Raw genomic sequence first — 23,050 nt, 5'->3', positions numbered from 1 at the left:
ACTCAGGATTCTCTCTCTCACTCTCTCTTTCTCTCACCGACACATGTGCACTCTCTAAAAAATAAACAGTTTTAAATAATTTATCATCTTGGGGTGCCTGGGTGGCTCAGTCGGTTGGGCATCCAACTTCAGCTCAGGTCATGAACTCGCATCCTGAGTGGCTCTGTGCTGACAGCTCAGACCTGGAGCCTGCTTCAGATTCTGTGTCTCCCACTCTCTCTCTCTCTGCCCCTCCCCTAATCATGCTGTGTCTCTCTCTGTCTCTCGAAAATGAATAAATGTTAAAAAAAATTTAAATAATTTGTCATTTAATCATTCTTCTAAGTATTCTTAGCAATTAATAGTGGATTGATTTACCTAGCATTTTCAAGGAATGTTCTATATAAGTTATATTTTACAAATGAATTTTAAAGGACCAAATGGTATTTAATAATTTTGATTAAAATCTCTCTGAAAGGAATTATATTTTTGTGCCTTTTTTTGTAAATTCATACTAATCATGACTTCCCATTTTCATGATGGCTTAAAGATTATGGTTATATATAAAAGGCTATTCGTATATTAAATGCCTAAATTCCTGTCGGAGATTTTTTGGTGTTGCCTTGCCTGCTTTAGGAGACATCCTTTTTTTCTCTGCCCAGTTTGCACTCACAGTTTAAGATACCAAATGACCTATGAGTAAGAAAATACAAATTATTAATGTTAATTTGCCTACAAATTATTAGACATTGGTTTCTAACCTCTGTTGTTAAACTAGTTGCACTTCTTTCTTGGAATACCTTGCCCAGGGACTGTGTGTGTGTGTGAGAGAGAGAGAGAGAAGTGGGGTCATTTTCAAATATGTATTTGTTGGATATCTTATTTATATAAATATGACAGCACTGTACTTTAGAATGCAGTCACATGAAAGGAATATATTCTATTTTTCACTGTTGATGAATGTGGAAGTCAGGTTCTAATGAGTAGGTATTGCTGGACTAAATGATCTAAGAATATGTTTTTGAACATAGCCATGCTATTTTCCCATAAGACTTAAAAAGAGCTGTACTCACAAGGAGTGCAGCAACAAAGGAGATGTAGCGTTAGGTTAATTTACCTTCTTTTTCAAAGCCTAAAGCGAAGTTGTGGAAACAACTGTAGCATCGTGCCTGACAAAAAGTCTATGGGGTCCTTTTCTGTCCCTCATCCTTAACCTGAATCTTCCTACCAACTGACTTTCTTGAAAGGCACAAGATCAGAAAGAAGAGAATGCTGAAACTCAAGGGAGCAACAAGGCCAGGCCTTCTCCTGTGTGAAATGCTCTCTTCCTCACTTTTGCCATGCTAGTGAAATAGAGGGAGAGAATAAAAAGGCATATGAATGACCTTTTAATCTGTAGTGACTCAACTGCTGTCAAAGATGCCCAGAAAGTATCCTCTAATATAACTGGTCATAATGAATAAGTTCTTTCTCTCTAGGATGGATCCAGGAAGGAGTTAAGAAACATTGAGTTCTTGAAGTTTTCCCTATTGATTATAGGCAATAGTTAGAAATAATTATTTTGAACGGCAATTTCATAAACTGTATTTTTTTACCTAGAAGTATGTGAATTACTTGACTCCCAAGATAATATTCCTATGTAACTTTCTATATATTTCAAGTATTTATAGCCCTGTATTATAATCATTGGATTTATGTCTGCCATTCTAAGTCCCTTAGAAGCAAGGATCTTACGTTTTATTAGATACAACTCATTTAGTATTATTGTCACATGTTTTTCCCAGAAATTGTCAGAGTTTATATTTCTAATAATCACCTGTAGCTTTCTGAATGTTCAGCTGTTTAGTGGCTTATGAATGAAGCTAAAATGATAGGTTCCTGGCTTTGTTAGTATAAAGGATCTCAGTGGGTTTTTTAAATAATTATCACATAAAAAATATTATCTTTGAGAATTTCCAGGGTCAAACAATTTTCTCACATTTTTTTTTCTTCACATATTGGTGAAGAAACATGGAAAGAGGTGGAACCAATGTTAAGTGTAAATAAAAAAATAAATAGCTAAAATTTACCATGTGTCAGTAAGTATTGTCATTTATTCCCAACCTCAACTTGGCCTGGCTGGTTTTTTTGTTGTTTTTTTTTTTTTTTTTCTTCTGGACCGATTCTGCATCCTTTTCTATCCTCTTTCGGGCTTTAGACTATATCAGCAGGCTCCCTAGACCTGCTCTTCCTGGTTTTGGTTTTTCGAGAACATTGGCAGAAGATAAGACGAAAGGAGTGAGAAAGGGGCATATTTATTCTCCTAGCTCCCTCCCTACAAGGTCACTTCAGAGTGGCTGCATTCTCCAACCTCTCATCTCATCAGACAACCCTTTCCACAGATCCCTCTGTAGGTATCTGTTTCTCCTCTTAACCTTTTTAGGCCTATGGATGATAAGGAAGCCTCTGTTGTTCATATACGCTGCATAATACTTTTGTAAATAGTTCCATTTTTAAACTCTCTAAATTAACTCAAGTTGATATGCCACCAGCTTCTTCTGGTACCTGACCAATAACAGTGTTTATTTTACATATAAAGAAACTGAGGGAGAGATGTTAAGTAATTTGTGTCTAAGGTCCTTCGGTTAGCTAGTAGCTGAGTTAGGATTCCAAACCAAGTAGTCTGATCCAGAGCTCATATTCTTTATTACCACTTTATAGCTGGAATATCAAAATATGTAATATTTAATCATATTGTACAAAAAAAGATGACCATAAGTCAACCTTTTCGGTTCACTTGGTCTAGCAATGCTTTGCTTTTTGCACATTTGAATATTTGGGGCAATGATTGAGGCTCAGTAGATAGATGTTTATACTCTGTACTTTTAAGGACCTTTCTATCCCTAGTGGCTAAAACAGAATTGCACAAAGAAACTTCACAAAGCCCTGATGAGCTTCCAACTCACTGCATTAAGAATCAGAATCTGTAAATACCAGTCAAAACCAGCTGCATAGAGATACTGATCATTTGGGTAATGTACATGTATGTAAGTTATTATGAGATCTAATTACAATTCCTCTGAATGTTGCTTTTTTTTTTAAAAAAAAGAAATGTACTCTTATGTGCTATACTTTGAACATTTACTAAGCCAATCTATATATTCTTTTTAATAGGATTGCATTGACAAATCGGGATTGCTATAGATACAGAATTTGAGAATTTGAGGGAACCTAACAGATCATGTTCAATGAGATGTATCTTCATATAAGGAAAGCATTTGACAGTGTTTCTTGATTATAGTTTTTGTGAATGATATGGTTACATAGTAGGTAATGTTGTCAGCTGGATTTGGCAGTCACTGAACAACCATAAATTTGTTGATAGTTTTGTGCCAGCCTGCAAGGGGCTTTCCAGTGGCTCTGGAATTGGCTTTTTTCCCCCGGTGCACATGTATCAGTTGTTCAGAAGAATATTTGAAAGGGAAGGTGTATAGTATTGCAGTTAAGCTTACTAGTTCATGTGTTGACAAGTTGGGTTTACATATTAGCTTCATCTTATTGGGAAAGTTACTGAACTTGGTTAACTGTAAGTTTCCTTTAAAATTAAGGTAATAGGGGCGCCTGGGTGGCGCAGTCGGTTAAGCGTCCGACTTCAGCCAGGTCACGATCTCGCGGTCCGGGAGTTCGAGCCCCGCGTCAGGCTCTGGGCTGATGGCTCAGAGCCTGGAGCCTGTTTCCGATTCTGTGTCTCCCTCTCTCTCTGCCCCTCCCCCGTTCATGCTCTTTCTCTCTCTGTCCCAAAAATTAAACGTTGAAAAAAAAATTTAAAAATAAAAAAATAAAAAAATAAAATTAAGGTAATAGTATATACCCATATCAATGATTTGAAGATTAAATGGCTCATATAGCCCTTAAATGTAACAAATAATCATAAATATCCAATATTATTACTAATATCCCTTTCTCAATGAGTGTAAATTTGATTAGTTTGTATCACAAAATAAAAAGATTGAGAACTTTGTCAATGGATATTAATGATTGAATAGTGTTATGCAGCTGTTAAAATCTAATTCTATTTTAGGTTTTCAAAAATGTAATCATAACATATTAAATATAGTTATTTTGCAGCATTCTGTACTGATCTTCCTTCAAAAAATGTATGTCGAGTATCTGTCCAAATGGTAGAGATTTCACTCCAGCATATTAGGAGAGAGATATGAAATTCAAAAAGGGAATCTAAAATTTTATCCTCATATAGACTTAAGGAGTTAAATCCATTTATTGAAGCCGAAAAAGTAATGTTAAAATTTGAGAGTGCTTTTCAAGTATTTCAGAGTCTTTGAGATTGAAGAGGAGGCTATTTTTTCAAAAGGCCAAGTCAAACCTATTGGGTATTAGTTACGAAGTGCCTAAATTTAGTCCAAACTTCTGAAGAACCTTGCTGCTATGAAAACTGTTCTACAAGACACTGTGCGTTAATTCAGGAAGTGTAAAGTGCCTCTGGAGGTATTTAAAACAAAGAATAAAGAACATTTGTCTAGCCTTCCTACATTGTACACAGTGTTGAACTTTGGGAGGAACCATGAGTTCTAAGGAGTCTCTGAACTTGGATATAGACAATTTTAACTGAAATATATTTTTTAAATTAAGACTACAAGTAGCAAACTGTAGGGTAGCACTGTGCATGCCTGTGTCCCCAATACAATTCACAGATATTTTCAAATCACTTTAGTGTTATAGATATTGGAAATATTGTTTATAGCCATCTAGTTCAAAATTGTAATTATCAGCGTCGACACTAGGTTTTATTATTTCATGTTTAATAAGGAAGCATTTATGTATCAATTATGTATACATAACTATTATGTTAAAAATATATATCCAGTCTTAAAAATGTTTTGATAATTGTGTTTCAATATAATTGTTTTTCTTTGTAGTCCTATATTTTAAGCATTGAAAAAAAATTCTGAAAAGAAGGCCCTTAGGTAGGCTTCACTATGAGAATGGTCCGTGGCACTAAAAGAGTTAAGAATCTGTGATCTAATTACTTAATATTATTTTATAATACTAATACCTTGTAGAATGGCATTGATAAACTCTTTGTAGCTTAAGATTTTAAAAGGCTCTTCCAGTGAATGGTTTTGGCTGAGTTCCTATGTATCACAGACAAGCACTCCCATTTTTTCTCTGCTCCCAACACCTGAGGGATATATTAAATGGTCTCAGGAACAACTGAATGTGTGCATGCGTGCGTGCGTGCGTGGTATGATGGTACAAGAGATGTAGTTTTCCTACATTTTCCAGATGATTCATAAATATATAACCCATTAAGAAATCATTGAAAATGTAAGTTTAAGCTGTGAGAAACCTTTATTGAATGTGAAAACAGTGCTGTTCTTTCCTGTATATTTTTTTTAAATGAGAATATTTTGAGCTAACCTCCAAAATGTGATGAGAATTAGGGAAAGCTATTCATTTGGCTTTAATAATGTGCTAACTTGTATTTAGTTCTCTGAAGTGTCTTTATTTTTTTAAAGAATCCTGATGTAGTCCACCCAAAAGAAGCAACTCCCTTATCTACTCTTACTGGTATTCGACCTGCACGAGTTGTATCTTCAACTTCTGAGGAGGAAGAAGCATTTACGGAGAAATTTCTTAAAATTAATTGCAAATATATTACCAGTGGCAAGGTAAGAATTTTTAATCATGCTTTATTACTGAAATATCACGATTTGACATTTACATTTTAAATTATTGACATCAACTGCTTGAATATTTTAAAAAGATACTGATGGAAATACTTTGTATGGACTTTGCTTATAACTAACTTAGAATCTGGTGGTCTTTTGCGGTTGTTAAAGGCAATGGGATATAAATTTACTATAATAAATTACCCCTAATTTGCTATTGATAGAATATTTCAAAAAGCTGATATAAAATGACCATTTCTGGGCACTGTTTGGAGTGATAACTCTTGCAAACTTGGTATAGCACACAAAAAGAAGATAACTACTGTTTATTCAATATTTACTGTATGCCAGAAAGTATATGAGATGTTTTAGTTATTTCCTCAACTCAAAATAATCCTATGAAATGGGTGGTTCTATTCATTCTTCACAGGAAAAAAACAAACAAACAAACTTTCAGGAAAGGTTAAAGTCCAAGGTAAGGTTTCTCTGTCATGGCCTGAATTCAAACCCAGTGTGAATGTTTCATCTGCCACACCTTGCTGCTTTTGTATGCAAAGAACTTCTAGTGTGCAGAGGGAGTATAGTAAAATAACAGAATTGGAGAATAAACTCCAGATATTACTTAGAAAGTAACTATAGTATGTTATTAACTTTAGAAGCCACACATGGTTTTCTTTTTCTCTCAGAACTTTAAAGATGTTTCTTTCAGACCTCCTGTTTTCTGTCTTGCACTATTTCTGAAGAGAACTCTAACACAATTTTTATATTTGGTGTTGTGTACAACATAGATAATTTTCTTTGGTTGCATTTAAAATAGTCTCTTCAAGGGCGCCTGGGTGGCTCAGTCTGTTAAGCATCCGACTTTGGTTCAGGTCATGATCTCACTGTTGGTGAGTTCAAGCCCCGCCTCAGGCTCTGTGCTGACAGATTGGATCTCAGAGCCTGGAGCCTGCTTCGGATTCTGTGTCTCCCTCTCTCTCTGCCCTCCCCCACTCGCACTCTGTCTCTCTCTCAAAAATAAATAAACATTAAAAAAATCTTTTAAATAAAATAGTCTCTTCATCACTGATTTTGAGCAATTGGTTTATGGTGTGCCTTGGCGTATTTTTCTATTTGTTTTGCTGAGGATTCATTCAGCTTCTTGAATCTGTGCATTTATAGTTTCCATCAGATTTGGAAAATTTGGGACCATATTCAATTTTTTTTCCTCCATCCGCTCCTCTTCTTTGGGAATTCCAATTATGCATATTTTAGGCTGTTTGATGTTATGTCTCATAGCTCACTGATATTCTGTTCTTTTTTCTTTTTCTCTATTTTTTGAACAGTTTTAATTGCTATACCTTTAAGTTCACTTAATGTTTTTTCTGCCATGTCTAGTTTGCTTTTAATTCTTTTGAGCATATTTTTCATCTCTGTAAGTTCAAACTGGCTCTCATATCTTCCTTCTCCATAACTACCGTGCACAATCTACCTTATTTATTCTTGAATATATGGAATATAGTTATAATAGTTATTTTAATGTCTTTCTGTGACTTGTTTTCTCTCTCACTTGTGGATTTGTTTCTGTTAATTGACTTTTCTCATTGTGATGAGTCACTTTTTTCTTTTTGTTTACATGCCTAGTAATTTTTAACTGGATATCAGATATAAATTTTATCTTCTTGGGTCCCAGATATTTTTATATTTCTCTACCTATTTTTGTGCTGTTTTCTGTGACTCAGTTGTCTTTTGGAAACAGCTTGATCATATCATGACTTGTTTTAAGTTTTGTTGGGCAGAACCAAAGCAACTATAGCTAGTTTTACCCTTTACTGAGACAATTCCCTTCTGAGTTTTCTGGGGCCCTGTAAATTACATGTTTTTTTGCTGTGGTCATTAAGAACACAAACTGTACCTTTCTCTGTTGTCTCTGTGGATTGTTTCCTCTGCTTCTTTTGAGTGTTGCTTCTTTTCTCATCCTGGGATAGTTGCCATATACATAGGTAGCATTCAGTGCTCAGCTAGAAACTTGAAAGACCTTCTGTGGACCTTCAAAGCATTCTCAATGGGAAGGGCTCATCTCTCCTTTCCTTTCTCTGCCTCTGGCCTGGAAACTCTCCAGTCAGTATGCTGCGGCATTTGTAGAGTTCATCCTTATTTGTTTTCCCTTATTCACGTGACACTCCCCAGCATTCTAGTAGCTGCACATAGTCCTTTCATGTAGTGTGTGTGTGTGTATGGTTTTAGTAGTTTTAGGCAGAATTAGTTCTTGACTAGAAGCAGAATTTCAACTGTAAGTATTTGAATAACATTTTTATTCAAGTATCAAAGCAAAGATAAAGTCATTGTCAGAGTTAGGAACAACCTGTAGCCTGGTGTTCTTGGAACCTAATCACTTGCTGGAGGCTGGCTCTTCCTATAGGTTTACTGTAGTAAAGGTTATTTATGTAAAAATTGTGGAAATTTATCAACAATAATTATAGTAGTTAAATTAGAGTGGACTTAAGACTGAAAAAAAAGATGGGTACAAGCGTTTAGTCTGCTGGGATGGTTTCCCACATCATAGTTTTTTATCTTCTAGTATATACAGAAATATTATAGTGTAAGTGGTAACTTTTACAGACAGACTTTATTTTCTCCATGGAAGATTAGTCTGGTAATTGCACATAAAGGATTGACAGTTGTTAATACTAAAGAGAAATCTGTGATTAAAATTTCTGAAGGTCATGTGGATTAAGAAGATATTTTAATTTGAAACCTCTGACTGTAACATGTTCTTGCTCCTGATAATATATCCAGATTTATGAAATAGTATTAAAAAGAATGAAGGGGGAATGCTTAACTATGAGTTTATGATTTCAAACTTGATCTTGAGTTAGATGAATTTCAGTAAGATTTCAAACTTGGTCTTGGGTTAGATGAGTTTGAATATAATTTCAAACTTGGTCTTGGGTTAGATGAATTTGAGCAGTTACTTTCTCAAAAGGTTTTTGTGAATTTTATGTTGAAGTAGTGTTTCTCGTGGCCAACTCTTGATTTGGGGGAGTAACATCTGACACAATACCTCAGAGTCCCACCTAGAGTCAGAGGAAGAGAAGCTTGAAGAATATGTTAGCACATCCTTCAATAGCAGCAAATAAGGGTGAATTCCTGGGAATTCACATTACCAGGTTGATCAGTCTAGTGTTAAGAGGCAGGGCTTTAAGCCTCTTCTAATCCAAGAAGTAGAAGCATAGTTTTTGAGAGGCTTTACACGATTTCTGTAGTTATACTACTAAGAGTAGCAGTATTCTAGAATTAATAGGTATACTGAATTAAAGCATAATCATTAATACTGGGCCTTTTCTGTCACATACCTAATAATCATTGTCTTTGCAAAAAAAAAAAAAAGTGAAAGATAGTGTGTAATGTTATGCCAGTGAACCTGATATTATGCCATTATTTAAAACTAATGCTTACTTGAAATTTATGAAATCAAGGATGACCTGATGTTTTTCCAAAAACTTGGTGTTTGCTTTCCTTAATTCTTACTGATCTTGATTTTACTTCTCAAATAACAAGTTTATACAGGGCAAGATAGAGTAAGGAAGATAGAAGATCGGAAATCTTTAAGATTTTTACATTGTATATACTCTTTTTTTTTTTTTTTCAACGTTTATTTATTTTTGGGACAGAGAGAGACAGAGCATGAACGGGGGAGGGGCAGAGAGAGAGGGAGACACAGAATCGGAAACAGGCTCCAGGCTCCGAGCCATCAGCCCAGAGCCTGACGCGGGGCCCGAACTCCCGGACCGCGAGATCGTGACCTGGCTGAAGTCTGACGCTTAACCGACTGCGCCACCCAGGCGCCCCTATATACTCTTTATTATCTATTGCGTAGGTTATCTGTGGCAATGTAAATGTCCCTACAACATACTTTACCATTACTCTTTGACTTCTGTTGGTGTATGATCCAGGAATATAGACTGATATATATGAATCTATTTAAAATACCGTTCAAAATATGATTAGGTCATGGATTATATAAAGTTACTCCCTACTTAGGTGGTCCCTGGTCTGAACTAAAACAAATGCTGTTTAGAGTTTTAGATCGATTCTTTTTTTGCCACCAAAACCCACCAAAATGCCTGCAAACACATATGCTTCTTTCCAATATTGCATGTAGCTACTACAAATAAGTATGTTTTATTATCTTGAACCATCCGCAATAACTTTTTTCCACTTACAGTTGGGTGACCATTTTAGGTAGAGTTTTCTGCTTTTAGTCTTTTACTTGATCATTTTTAATGGTAGTGTCTGTCATAACTTAAGTTTTATGTTTTTAAAGTTAAGCCAGGTAAAAGGTAAAAAGGTAAGCCAGAGCTGAATATGGACTTTGAAGGATGATATGATACCAATCAAGCGGGATTTGAGTTTTTCTTCTCCTTAATAGCTTCAGAAGAAAAGATAAGACAACTTTGAAGTAACTACTTAGTTTATTTTTAGAATTCTGTCTGGCTTTACACTTTTATACTTACGGAATATGGTAATAGATAGGAGTTAAAATGGGATTAAGGAATATTTAGCACATTTGGAGTGACTGTAGTTTATACTCGAATGTGGAAGGATTTTAGTAAAAAGCACAGACTGCCTGGATTTTTAATCTTGATTCCTCTGCTTTTCAGTTAGCCATGTTATTTATTACTTAGGGTAAGTTGTCTAGCCTCTCAACAACCTTAATTTTCCCATCAGTATAATCATCTCGTAGCTATGATTGTGAAGATCAAATAGACAATGATTTATATAAAGCATGATACATACAGGGCTTTCAATAAGTATTAGCTAATATTAGTGGGATCGGCTTCCTATGGATTTTAATTTGCTCATTTTTAAATTGAGACGTTGGACTCTTCGTATTTATATTGCTATTTATTAAATGTATTTGAAATTTCATAGTTTTTCGTGATTAAATTAAAATGATTACTATGCCTATTCTTACAGATGAAGAAACTGAAACTTTGCATGCCCCAAGTCAAATTAGCTAGGCAGTAACAGAGGCAAGTTGAAACAGAGACTTTTTTTAAAGAATATTTTAAAGAGATTATGCTATTTTTCCCTTGTATTGTATTGAATCATCAACACATAATTTATTAAACCTGCATTGTGTATATGAAACTATATTTGGTACCTCTAGTGAGGGAACAACACAGGAAGCAGAATGTAAATTAGTGTAAAACGTATAAAATGTTTTCATGAGAGTGTCATAGTGCTTGAATGTACTACTTTTATATATAACAGAAGGCCTAACTTCAGAAGAAAATTAGTAAAAACAGCTAGACTACTTTGTGAAAATTTAAGCTTTGAAGATTAAATGTTATTGTCTTTTTTCATCTTAGGGCACAGTCAGTGGTGTGCTGCTGGTTACACCAAATAATATAATGTTTGATCCACATAAAACTGACCCTTTGGTTCAAGAGAATGGCTGTGAGGAATATGGTATCATGTGTCCAATGGAAGAGGTGATGTCAGCTGCAATGTACAAAGAAATTTTGGATAGCAAAATAAAGGAATCTTTACCCATGTAAGATTGGTATTTATTCTCTTTTGTGATTTTATTACATCTAGATAGTTGGCCCTTGTCGAATACTCTTTAGTATTTTTTTTATTATAACTGCTTTTCATTTTGTCAATAATGAAAAAGTATATGTAGTATTAAAAAGATTATTCTTAACACATCTTAAACAATTAGGGATTGTTTTAGGTTTATATTTGTATATTTTGTCAGAGAACTGGATGTTTAAAGTAACCTATAAACCTCATTTAATTTAGTGTTTACCAGCTCTTTTTATAAAGACACAGAATTTTAAATTATTTCTGTGACTAATATAAGGTAATACAAGTGAACTAGTGTAGCTTTCAGATTTTTCTTACAAGAGCCTGAAGAGTCCAGTGTGGGATATGGGGGAGATCACATGAGCATCATTCTTCCTCAGTTAATCTTGAAAGAGTTAACCTTGGAATATACTGGTCAAGGGATTTGTAGGATTCAAATAACATAGGTATAAGACTGCAACTCAGCACAGCCTTTGAAAGTGACGTGCTTGACCACAGGAATGACCAGAGAGAAAAAGGAGGATTAAGAAATAAAAGGGGAAGAAGACAGTATACCAAAAAAGGAAGGAGAAGAAGAAAGGAAGAAAATTGATATGTAACAAAAGAACACCCTCTATTCTTCCATACATACTTTGTCAACCATTTAAAAATGGCTTCACTTTAACTGAGCCAAAGATATATGTTCCTTTATTAGCCCACAGGGATGTGGATCATTGTTCTAAAATTAACTCGTGTGGTACAGAACTGCTTAGCTAGGAAAGGAGCAAATTATTTTTGTTTCTGAGGCAGAGTACATGAGTTGTTAGGATACCTGTGGTAGAATAAAATCCCTTATTCAAGAAGTGTCCATTATACTTTCCATACAATAGATAGTATTTTGGCTTGGTAAACTCCTCTGTAGAGGTGCAGATAATTCCTAGAATATCCTCTACTTTAGTTATTTTTGTAGATCATCATCCAAAGTCACTTTGAGCAAGTAAGTATTGTTGAAGTGGGTGGAGGGATGAGACAAAGATAAAGGAGTAAAGGATTCGGTTAAAAGAAAAACAAGATTATATATGAATGCATATATTGTCAGTCACGGTTGAGATTTTTATTATGATTCTTTGGGATTCTCTTATGCTGAATGATCTGTAAGTATTCCACCAGGATGATGTAGAGCTCCTCTTTTTTGCAGATCACTATTTTATAATTTAGAGTGTCACCTGGAAAGACCATACATTTGGTCCAAACATTTAAAAAATTCCTCCAAAAAGAAGTGTCTTTTCAGTTCTTGCCTTATAAATTAATTAAAAACATTATTTGGCAGCAAATCAGATAAATAAAGCAAGTAGTTTTGCAGAGTAATGTCATGTGTAGCAAAACTGACTTATAAGATTTGATTGATTTTCTTCCATCTTCTGCTTGGGAAGTTGATTTCAAAGGTATTGTTCTGGAACCGTGTTAAGCAGAAGCAGCATCATTGACAGAAATAAATATTTAGTCTTTTAGCATATTAACTGAAGGTTTTACAGCCTTTATTCAAACATAGATTCTCTTACATTTATTAATTTTGTCTCTTACCCAAGGGTCTTAGTAAGCATCCGACTTCACCTCAGGTCATGGTCTCACAGTTTGTGGGTTTGAGTCCCGCGTTGGGCTCTGTGCTGACAGCTCAGAGCCTGGAGCCTGTTTCAAATTCTGTGTCTTGTTCTCTCTCTCTACCCCTCCCCTGTTCATGCTCTGCCTCTGTCTCAAAAAATAAATAAACATTAAAAAAAAATTTTTTTAAAGTAAATGTTCATATACAGTTTCTCAAAATTTTGCCTTTTGCCAAGTTCCAAGACCCTATATATGCAATTTGAATGGATCACCAGTAGATGACACTATTACATTTTTAATAGCACAAATCACATGCTTTTTCTCCTAAGGTGAATCAGATATAAGGGAGGGAGAGAGATATAGGAATTGTAATTCAACTAACACCTTTTTAAAAAATACATTTTACCTATTCTAGTTACAAAAATTGTACATACTTCTATGAAATTTGAAAAATATCAAAAAAGACTAAAAGTATTATCCAGCTTCACCATCCAGAGACAGCCAGTTATTTTTGTTTCAGCTTACATTCCTGTTTTTTTTTCTATTCTTAAATAAATGTTCGTGGTTTCTCCACTCAGAACTACTATAATTTCCATTTGTCACAAACTGCTTTTAACCATCATTTTAAATTTCTGACTTTAATTTCATGCTTTATATAGATGTTTATACTACCTCCTTCTAGAACTTAAACTATCTAACTTTGAACACTAGTGCTCATATCTACAAATGCCATTAAATATGGAAGTCTTAATAGAATATAAACCATTCACATATCTAGTATCTGAACCTTTAGATGAACAAGTTTTCTCTGAATTAAGAGTGGTTTCTGGTAGCCTGAAGAATTCCAGTAAGTACTGCCTCAGTTCTATTCCAGTTGGTCTTCAGCTTTGCATTTGAGCCTAATATTTTAGTGCAATCTCTATTCAAATAGATTACAAATATCTATGTAAATAAATAAGCACTGGGTGTTCATGTATCCATGTGGGTAATATCAATGTATTTTTTTCTTTATCAAGACATGTAAAATTTTAATCAAAATTTTATCTAAGCTAATTTTCCATATTCCATTAATGAATAATTTTTAGTGTAGAATTATAGCTTCACCCAAAAGTTACATCTTCAACCTCTTTTCAGGTAGATGAATTCAATTTGGAAATCTTACATTGATGTTTCCCAGATCTTAGATTATTGCAAAAGCTTGACTTAATTATTTGGCCTATCAGTATAAATCAAATTTTGATATGCTATTAAGTGATATATCCCTTTTAGAGAAACCTTTTTAGTACTAATTGAGTGTTAAGTTTGTGGGAAATAAAACCCTGCAACTTAAAAAGTAATAACTTTTAATTTTGTTTATTAACAGAGAGATAGATCAGTTATCAGGAAGGGATTTCTGCCATTTAAAGAAAATGACAAGAAGTAATACTGATGAAATAGACTCAAGAACCCGTGATGCAGGTAATGATAGTGCCAGCACTGCTCCCAGGAGCACCGAGGAGTCTCTTTCTGAAGATGTGTTCACAGAATCGGAACTCTCTCCTATACGAGAGGAGCTTGTCTCTTCAGATGAGCTTCGACAAGATAAATCATCTGGTGCGTCATCAGAATCTGTGCAAACTGTCAATCAAAGTGGTGGAGAATGTTTAACAGCCATATCAGAGTCTTCTACTACTGATCAGTTAAAATCTGATTCTGGACATTCTACAAATGAAGTTGGGACTTCTTCTCTTAAAACAGATTTAAATGATCTTGAAAAGGCCATTAAGGAAGGAGATCAGGCTACAGATAATTTTCAAGAGATCTCAGGCTCTAAAGAACAAAGCACAAGTATAAAAGGAAATGCAGACCAGGATTTTCTTAATGAGAATTCACTACATCAGGAAGAGGGTGAAAAAGAAAGTATATCTTTTGGGGAAGCAGCAGATTTTAAACAAAAGCAAACTGTCAACAAAGGAAAACAAGGAAAGGAACAAAATCTGGACTCCGAGGCAGAGGTAGAAGAACTCCGGAAACTCTGGAAAACCCATACTATGCAACAGACTAAGCAGCAAAGGGAAAATATTCAACAGGTGTCACAAAAAGAAATTAAGCATAAAATAGCAACTGCTGATATAGAAGGTAAGTGTTAAGGAATATATAAAGTTAATTCATCTTACTGCATATTGTCTTCCTCCTTCCTCACGGACTAAAAAGCTGCTGTATCATAGGCCACTCTGAAGGACAATCTAGTGGCCCTTGACTGCTACTTTTCTCCAGGGGTAAGTATATGGTGTCTAGTTCCTAGTCTTGTCTTTCCTTATCCCATGGCGGATTATACACATAATGAGCATCTTTTCCACCATGTGTACACCCTCCTGACTGTGTTCTATCTTTAAACAATTAATTTCTTGAAAATGCACACAAGTTCTGGAATACCTTTGATTTCTCCATTTCTCTTAGTTCTTGGTATGTTACCTCATTAAAAGGCCTTTTTTCATTGCGCATAAAATAATGTAATTGCAGTTTGTAATTGTAATAGTGTAATTGCCAAAGTTTGTAATTGTACCTTTTTTTAAAAAAGCGCAATTAGACGTACAAGTTTATTTCTGAAATGATTCCAAGTATCTGGAAGTTCATCATTGTCTGATTAAACATTTCCCTTTATAAAGCACCAAGAATAATAAATTAAAACGCCATTTCTCTTTCAGTTTGGTTTTTAGTAGTTTACTTAGTGAAAATTATAGTAGTAGACCATGTTGTTTTCTAATGTGCACTGCTTCCACTTAATACATAATGGGGTGTACTTCAGGGAACCTAGCCAGCATTTCTGATATTCTGGCAGAATATTGATTCTAATCAATCCAATTTACATGTGAAATTATAAAACTTAAATTCAATAATTTATTGCTGAAATAAAGTTTACCGTAGTAACCATTTTTAAGTGTAAATTTTAGTGGCATTAAGTACCTTCATGTTGTACAGTCATCACCGCTAGCCATTTCCAGAACTTTATCATCTTTCCAAACAGAAAAGGTATCCTGCACCCGTGAAGTAGTAACTCCTCATTCTCCCCTCCTCTCCCCTCACCTCCTGGCAACCACCATTCTACTTTTTGTCTCTGTGAACTTCTGTCTATATATGAGGCAACTCATATAAGTGGAGTCATAACAATATTTGTTCTTATGTATGTGGCTTATTACCCCTAGCACAATGACTTTTAAGTTTTATCTTTGGTGTGGCATGTATGAAAATTTGCTTCTTTTTAAAGCTGAATAATACTCTATTATGCAGTTGACCCTTGAACAACATGGGTTTGAACTGTGCAGGTCCCCTTATACATGATTTTTTTTTTTTATTACAGTACAATACTGTAAATGTATTTTTTTCTTATGATTTTCTTTTCTTTTTTCTTTTTTTTTTAATATTTATTTATTTTTGAGAGAGAGTGTGTGAGTTGGGGAGGTGCAGAGAGAGAGGGAGACGCAGAATCTGAAGCAGGCTCCAGGCTCTGAGCTGTCTGCCCAGAGCCTGATGCGGGGTTCGAACTCGTGGAACCATGAGATCATGACCTGAGCCAAAGTCAGTCGCTTAACCAACTGAGCCACCCAGCCACCTCATGATTTTCTTTTTTTAAAGTTTATTTTGAGAAAGAGAGCACACAAGCAGGGGAGGGGCAGGGAGAGAGAGAGAGACAGAGACAGAGAGAGAGAGGGAATATGAATCCCAAGCAAGCTCCCCACTGTCAGCTCGGAGCCGATGCAGGGCTTGAACTCAAACTGTGAGATCATGACCTGAGCCGAAATCAAGTCAGATGCTTAATGCACCCATGTACCCGTTAGGATTTTCTTAACATTTTCTTTTCTCTAGCTTACTTTATTGTAAGAATACAGAATATAATACATATAACATACAAAACCTGTGTGAATCAAGTGTTTATATTATTGGTAAAGCTTCCAGTCAACAGTAGGCTATTAGTAGTTAAGTTTTGGGTGAGTCAAACGTTTATATGCAGATTTTTGACTGTGTTGGGGGTTGGTGTCCCTAACCTTGTCTCATTCAAGGGCTAACTATACATAACACATTGTTTTTATGTATTCATTTGTTAATGTACATTTGGGTTGTTTCCACCTTTTGGCCATTGTGAATAATGCTGCTCTGAACATTAGTGTACAAATATCTGCTCAGATCCCTCTTTTCCATTTTTTTGGATATATACCCAACAGTAGATTAGCTGGATCCTATGGTATTTCTCTGTTTAATTTTTTGAGGAACGCCCAAACTGTTTTCACAATGGCTGCACATTTTATATTTCTGCCAGCAATACATGAGAGTTTGGTTCAGTTTTTAAAATACGTACTGAATTTTCTTTGCACCATCTTTTTTAGATATCCTAATGATCTAAAGATTGTATTCAGTAGATGTTAAAGAATTAATTTGCTCAAATAAAATTCTATAAAAGATTGAATATGAATAGTTCCTTTGTAATACCTTTTTCCTTATTCAGAACTAATGTTCATTAAAGAACATTTGACAAGTATAGGAAATTTTTAGAAAATTGATAAAAATTACCTGAAATTCATCAATGAAATACTCATTGTTAACAATTGTTACATTTATTTTTGATTTTTGGTGTGTATGTGTGTATACACACACGTTTAAATACACGTGTATTTAAATACACATTGTATCCTTTGTTTACTTAATATTTTGTGTCATGAATAATTTCCCAAGTCATTATAGTTTTTGAAAATACGGTTTTTAATGGCCCTATATTTTAACAACTTCCATATTGTTAACACATTCAGTTGTTATTAACAATTCATGTTATTTCCTTCCTTTGATATTTGTAAAGAATGCTGGTGTGAATATCTTTATTTGATATCCTTGTGTCTTACGGTTTTCTTATATTTTGAAACCTTTGAAAAAGATAAAGTGAGGGATTCTGTTTAACCTAATGTGGTAGATTACTTTCATTTTAGTGGGGTTTTTGGGTGTGGGATATGATGTTAAGTAGCTAGAAGTTCTGTCATAGGGAAATAATCCAGGTTTCTAATTTTTAGTGACTTTTTAATATAGCATGATTTAATAGGTACACAGCTGTGGAATATATTTGTGGGGAAAATGGTAAAGGTTCACTCTTTTAATCAGATGCAAATATTGGGGCTCATATAGATTATGCACCTTTTGCAGTATTGTACAGAAGAAAGCCATGACTAGTACCCAGCTCTCCTGACTGTAAAGTGCTTATTCTTCCATAGTATGCCAACTTCGGAAACATCATGTCCAAAATCCTGAATTCATTCATAGTGTCAGACCCTCAGTGTACCTTACATCAGCATCTCTATTTGGGAAGTTAGAGATAATTCAGGCTTAATAAACTGTCCAGATGGCTGAGTCCAGCATATTTTTGACTGTTATATCCTACTTTCATATATATGTAAAAGCTTCAGAAACTTTTTTTAGTAAATTTTTGTTTATTACAACTATATGAAAAGTAAACCTTTTAAAGTTCTGCAAATATTTTTAGATATTATTCTAGAAGGTTGATAGAGAACATGCAGAAAATTGTGTTTGTGCATATAATTACTTTAATATGGTTGTTCCACACAAAAATTTAATAGAAGAGTTGCTGAAACTTTCACATTTTTTCTTAATGCGCTTAGACATAATTTCAGTTCATTACTTGGGTGCTAGTTCATTGGTCTGGTTGTACCTGTCACTTTACCTTTGGAAGAAAATAAAAGTTCCTTAAGAAAATTCATCTAAGTAAGTGTCAGTAAATTAAAATTTTATTCTATATTTGTTAGAAGTTTGGAGATAAACATCACTTTATCTGAATTTTTTAAGCATCGTATATGAGAATGGAATGAATTCTGTTTGTATCTCATTTCTAGGTTCTGCACTTTTAAAAGAAAAGAGAAGGCATCGATTGCATAAGTTCTTATGTCTCAGAGTTGGAAAACCAATGAGGAAAACATTTGTTTCTCAAGCAAGTGCAACAATGCAACAGTATGCACAGAGAGATAAGAAACACGAATATTGGTTTGCTGTGCCACAAGAAAGGTAAAAAACAAAAACATTATTGAGACTGCTTGAATTAAAATTATCTTACATATCACTTAACACCAGTAGAAAAATACTTTTAAAAACTTGACATCAGGGGCGCCTGGGTGGCGCAGTCGGTTAAGCGTCCGACTTCAGCCAGGTCACGATCTCGCGGTCCGGGAGTTCGAGCCCCGCGTCAGGCTCTGGGCTGATGGCTCAGAGCCTGGAGCCTGTTTCCGATTCTGTGTCTCCCTCTCTCTCTGCCCCTCCCCCGTTCATGCTCTGTCTCTCTCTGTCCCAAAAATAAATGTTGAAAAAAAAAATTTTTTAAACTTGACATCAAATCTTTTAAAAATAATTTAACTCCTATTTTGTGTTTTTTAATTTACCCCCCTTTTTTTTAATATATTTTTTTTTTTTTGAGAGAGCATGAGCTGGGTAGGGGCAGTGAGAGAGGGGGGGACAAAGGATCCAAAGTAGGCTCTGTGCTGCTGCTCTGTGCTGACAGCAGGGAGCCCAGTGTGCGGCTCAGACTCATGAACTGAGATCATGACCTAAGCCGAAGTCTGATGCTTAACAGACTAAACCACCTAGGTGCCCCTTAAGTTACCCCAGTTTAAATTTTATTCCTCTTTGTGGTTTAATGCAAAAAAAAAAAAAGTGAATTTTAGGTAGCTAAAATGTCATAGAGCAAGAAGTTTCATCAAAATATTAAATAGTATAGTTCTTACCTCAAGGTAGGTAATGATCTATAATCTCTTATCCCTACTAATTGATAGCCACAAACATAGATATTTGAAATGTGTGTTTGATCCTCAAATAAGTTTATCAGGGATTTAATTATCTTTTGTAACAGCAGGTTTTGCTATGGTAAACAAAATTGAAAATGGAGAAAGAGACTTAAAAGATTAGATCATCTGTTTCTGAACCAAGAATGCATTGTGTGTTCCTAGTATGATTTAAAAGTTAAGCACATTAAATTTTTATTGACTTGGGAAAATTTTGTGTAATGTCCACATTTATAAATTGTTTCTTTCTTTTTTAGATAATTAGGTCATTGTGTGAATGAGGTCACGATCGCAGGTTCAATTTCCCTTCCCATCACTAGTTTCTTTAAAGATAAACATTATCATGGGTAGCATCTGAGCTTACTCAAAAACATGCCAAGGAAAATCTTACTAGTTTTCTGAGAACAATTTGACAGAATACAGCCAAGTAAAATTTTTTTGAGTTAATGTCTTCCTGACATTAGGCTTTGTTATCTCCTTAAATAAAGCATAGTATATTTTGTATTTTAAGTCTTCAGGTTTTGTGAAGATATTTAACAAATACCATTTTGTAAATGCTAGGTCTATTATTAATAGTCACTTGTTCTAACAGGACAGACCACTTGTATGCCTTCTTCATTCAGTGGAGTCCAGAAATATATGCAGAAGATACTGGTGAATGTACCAGAGAACCTGGATTTATAGTAGTAAAAAAGCTTGAAGAATCTGAAACAAATGAGGATTCTACTAATGAAGCTGCAGCCAGAGAATGGGAGGTAAGGAGAAACATGTGCAGATTTTTTGTGGATCTTTTTTACTTCGTGTGAATTTATAGCTTTATAGTAGTACAGGCAAAGTCAAGTGATCTTTGCACAAAAGGATAATTTTTAAAGGTTTATTTTCCTTGCATACATGTTTATTGAATGAATCTGATTAGTGACCTTGGTTTACTACTATTTATTATTTTCCTTTTGATTTAAAATATTAGAGAAGCAATTTATCAACAATAAAATGACTTATTGAGTATATTTTAGAATACTAATTACTGTTTTACTAATTTTTATAAAACATTTATTTCTGATCTGATTCCTTTTAATATTATTTCCTGCACAGAAGAAGTACACTAGTCATTTGACACATTCATTCAAATTAGCACTGCTTTCTAAGTTCATTCCCAAGCATTATTTTGAAATGAATTTACATTAACGCTAGGGAATTAAGCTTAGGCTAATCTTACAAAGTGTAAAAATTTCACATGCTCAGATTTACTGAACTTGTTTAACTGGCCAGAATAACACTAATTAACTTTCTGTAACCTCTTGGAAATACATCTTTTAATATTACATATAATGTTTTACCTGCTTTGTCTTATCAGATTGATGGGGTGGCAAAATCTGTTTTTTCTGTTGTGGTTGCTTGGATTAATGTCTTCTTGATGCATTAGAAATTATAGAGCAGATGCTAAAATGTGATACTATGTGGGATTAAATTTTGTTATCCATTTGGTGTTAATGTTTGTGGTTTATGTGATATGAATTTATGGTGCATGTACTTAACATGTATAATGATTAAAGGTATACATGGCAAGTCTTTCATTTAAAATGTGAACCTGATTTTGAATTAAGTTCATTTTGTGTAGTCTGTTCAGCGTCAGTTTGTACTGTAACTCCAATATTATGGAGGGAAAGAAGTAACATATATTGAACATTTATTTTGGGTTCTTTAATACTTTAACTAACATTATTAATCTTCATACCAGCTTTATTCACAGTAGGCCCCAAACTGGAAACAACCTGAATGCCTCCTATCAGGAGAATGTATAAATAAATTTTGGAAAATTCATGAAATTCCAAATAACATAGCAATAAAAAAGATCCGCTTGCATAGGCAACAACATGGATGAATCTCATAGATAATGTGTTTAATTAAAGAAATCAAGCCAGGCATAAAAGAGTATATACTATATAATTACATTTACATGAAGTTCAACAAGGCAGAACTAATCAAAAGTCCATCAAACTGCCAGTTTCTGGGGGTTGAGAGAGTCACTAGGGACAAGAAGGAACTTTTATAGAGTACTGGAAGTATTCTGTATTTATTCTGGGTGAAGTTTAGTTACATGGGTGTTGACGTACGTAAATAGTCTCTGTGTATTTAAAATTCGTTTTAGGAAGCTTTTAAAATAGAACAGATGATCAAAGATGGGTACTTGTACTATGGTAGCAACAGTTGAAGGTAGAGTGGAAGGTGATGAAATTAAGTTTTTATAGCAGGTATTATTACCTAGGTGTTAAGACAGTATGTAATGACATCTAGATAACATTGAAGTTTCTAACTTGAGTGGCAAGGTGGGTGGCAATATTTTCAATCAGGTAATGGACTTTTCTCCATTGGAGTTGGAGCACTTAACCTTGGAAGTGATAGACTATCTGGTTGATTATTTGATTATTAACTATTTTGATTCAAAGGAATTGCCTCAGTTCTTGTGGCAGATTCTGCAAGTTGAAATTTCTAAAGAAGAAATAAATGTCTCCTCACTTGTTTTCAGCAAGAATTAATTCAAATAAGTAAATGGCAGAGAAAAAAAATAATTTTAGAAACTTTTTGCTGTGTTGTCTAGGAACAGTCCTGTACTGTCTAGTCTGGTAGCCACATGTTTACTATGTGGCTATTTTGTACTTGAAATGTGGCTAATGCAACTAAGGGATTGAATTTTTAATTTTTCTTAATTTTAGTTAAATTTTAACATGGATACTTGATTCAGCTATTGGATAAGTTTTTAATACTTTTGGAACAACTAGGATAAATGAATTTTCCACTGTAAGTTTTATGAAATCTAAATAAATCTAAATCTAAACACCATTAGGTATTTCCTGTGAAAATTTAATGTCTGACTTGAGGGGTGCTGTAGTGCAGAACATACGAATTCCTATAGATACAATAGTTACTGCCCACATGTAGCTATTCAGCACTTTTGGAATGTGGCTAGTATGAATTAACATGTTCCCTGTAAATACAAACTATATACTGGATTTTAAAGATCTAGAATTAAAAGAAAAATTTTAAATATCATTAATTTTTATATTGATTATGTTGAAATGACAGTATTTTAGAGATATTGAGTTAAGTAAAAAACAGTTATTTTAACTTTTTTTTAATGGATTTACTAGAAAATTTATAATCGCATATTGCTTGTATTGTATTGTGCCCGATGGTTACTAAGTGCCTAAAAAGTATGTATTTTTTAATCCAAAGCCCATTGTTTACATTAGGGTTCACTGTTGGTAAACAAATGTATAATGACATAAGTATTTTAAATGTTCTCATTGTACAAATGGAATTTTTTTTAGAGCACTTAGGTAAAAATAAATACTTCAAACTGTGAAGTGCTGTTGGGGGGCTTTTTTCTACCTAGAGACGGAGAATAGGTGACTTAGAATATAGGATGAACTTATTATG

General features: G+C 34.1%; 1 protein-coding gene across 10 annotated transcripts in view; it reads left to right on the top strand.

Annotated features, from left to right (window-relative positions):
• The window catches only part of OXR1 (oxidation resistance 1), a 364,732-nt gene that overhangs the window by 309,937 nt on the left and 31,745 nt on the right, over nt 1-23,050 (top strand). For all 10 annotated transcript variants that reach the window (XM_030304531.1, XM_032591945.1, XM_030304536.1 and 7 more), the window contains 5 exons: nt 5,496-5,648; nt 11,003-11,187; nt 14,164-14,918; nt 18,674-18,842; nt 20,205-20,367. In XM_030304531.1, coding sequence (XP_030160391.1) covers nt 5,496-5,648; nt 11,003-11,187; nt 14,164-14,918; nt 18,674-18,842; nt 20,205-20,367 — 1,425 coding nt within the window. The remainder of the gene's footprint in view (nt 1-5,495; nt 5,649-11,002; nt 11,188-14,163; nt 14,919-18,673; nt 18,843-20,204; nt 20,368-23,050) is intronic.

This window comes from Lynx canadensis, chromosome F2 (genome assembly GCF_007474595.2).
Source record: "Lynx canadensis isolate LIC74 chromosome F2, mLynCan4.pri.v2, whole genome shotgun sequence".
Lineage (NCBI taxonomy): Eukaryota > Metazoa > Chordata > Mammalia > Carnivora > Felidae > Lynx > Lynx canadensis.
This window is presented reverse-complemented; position numbering and strand designations above follow the sequence as displayed.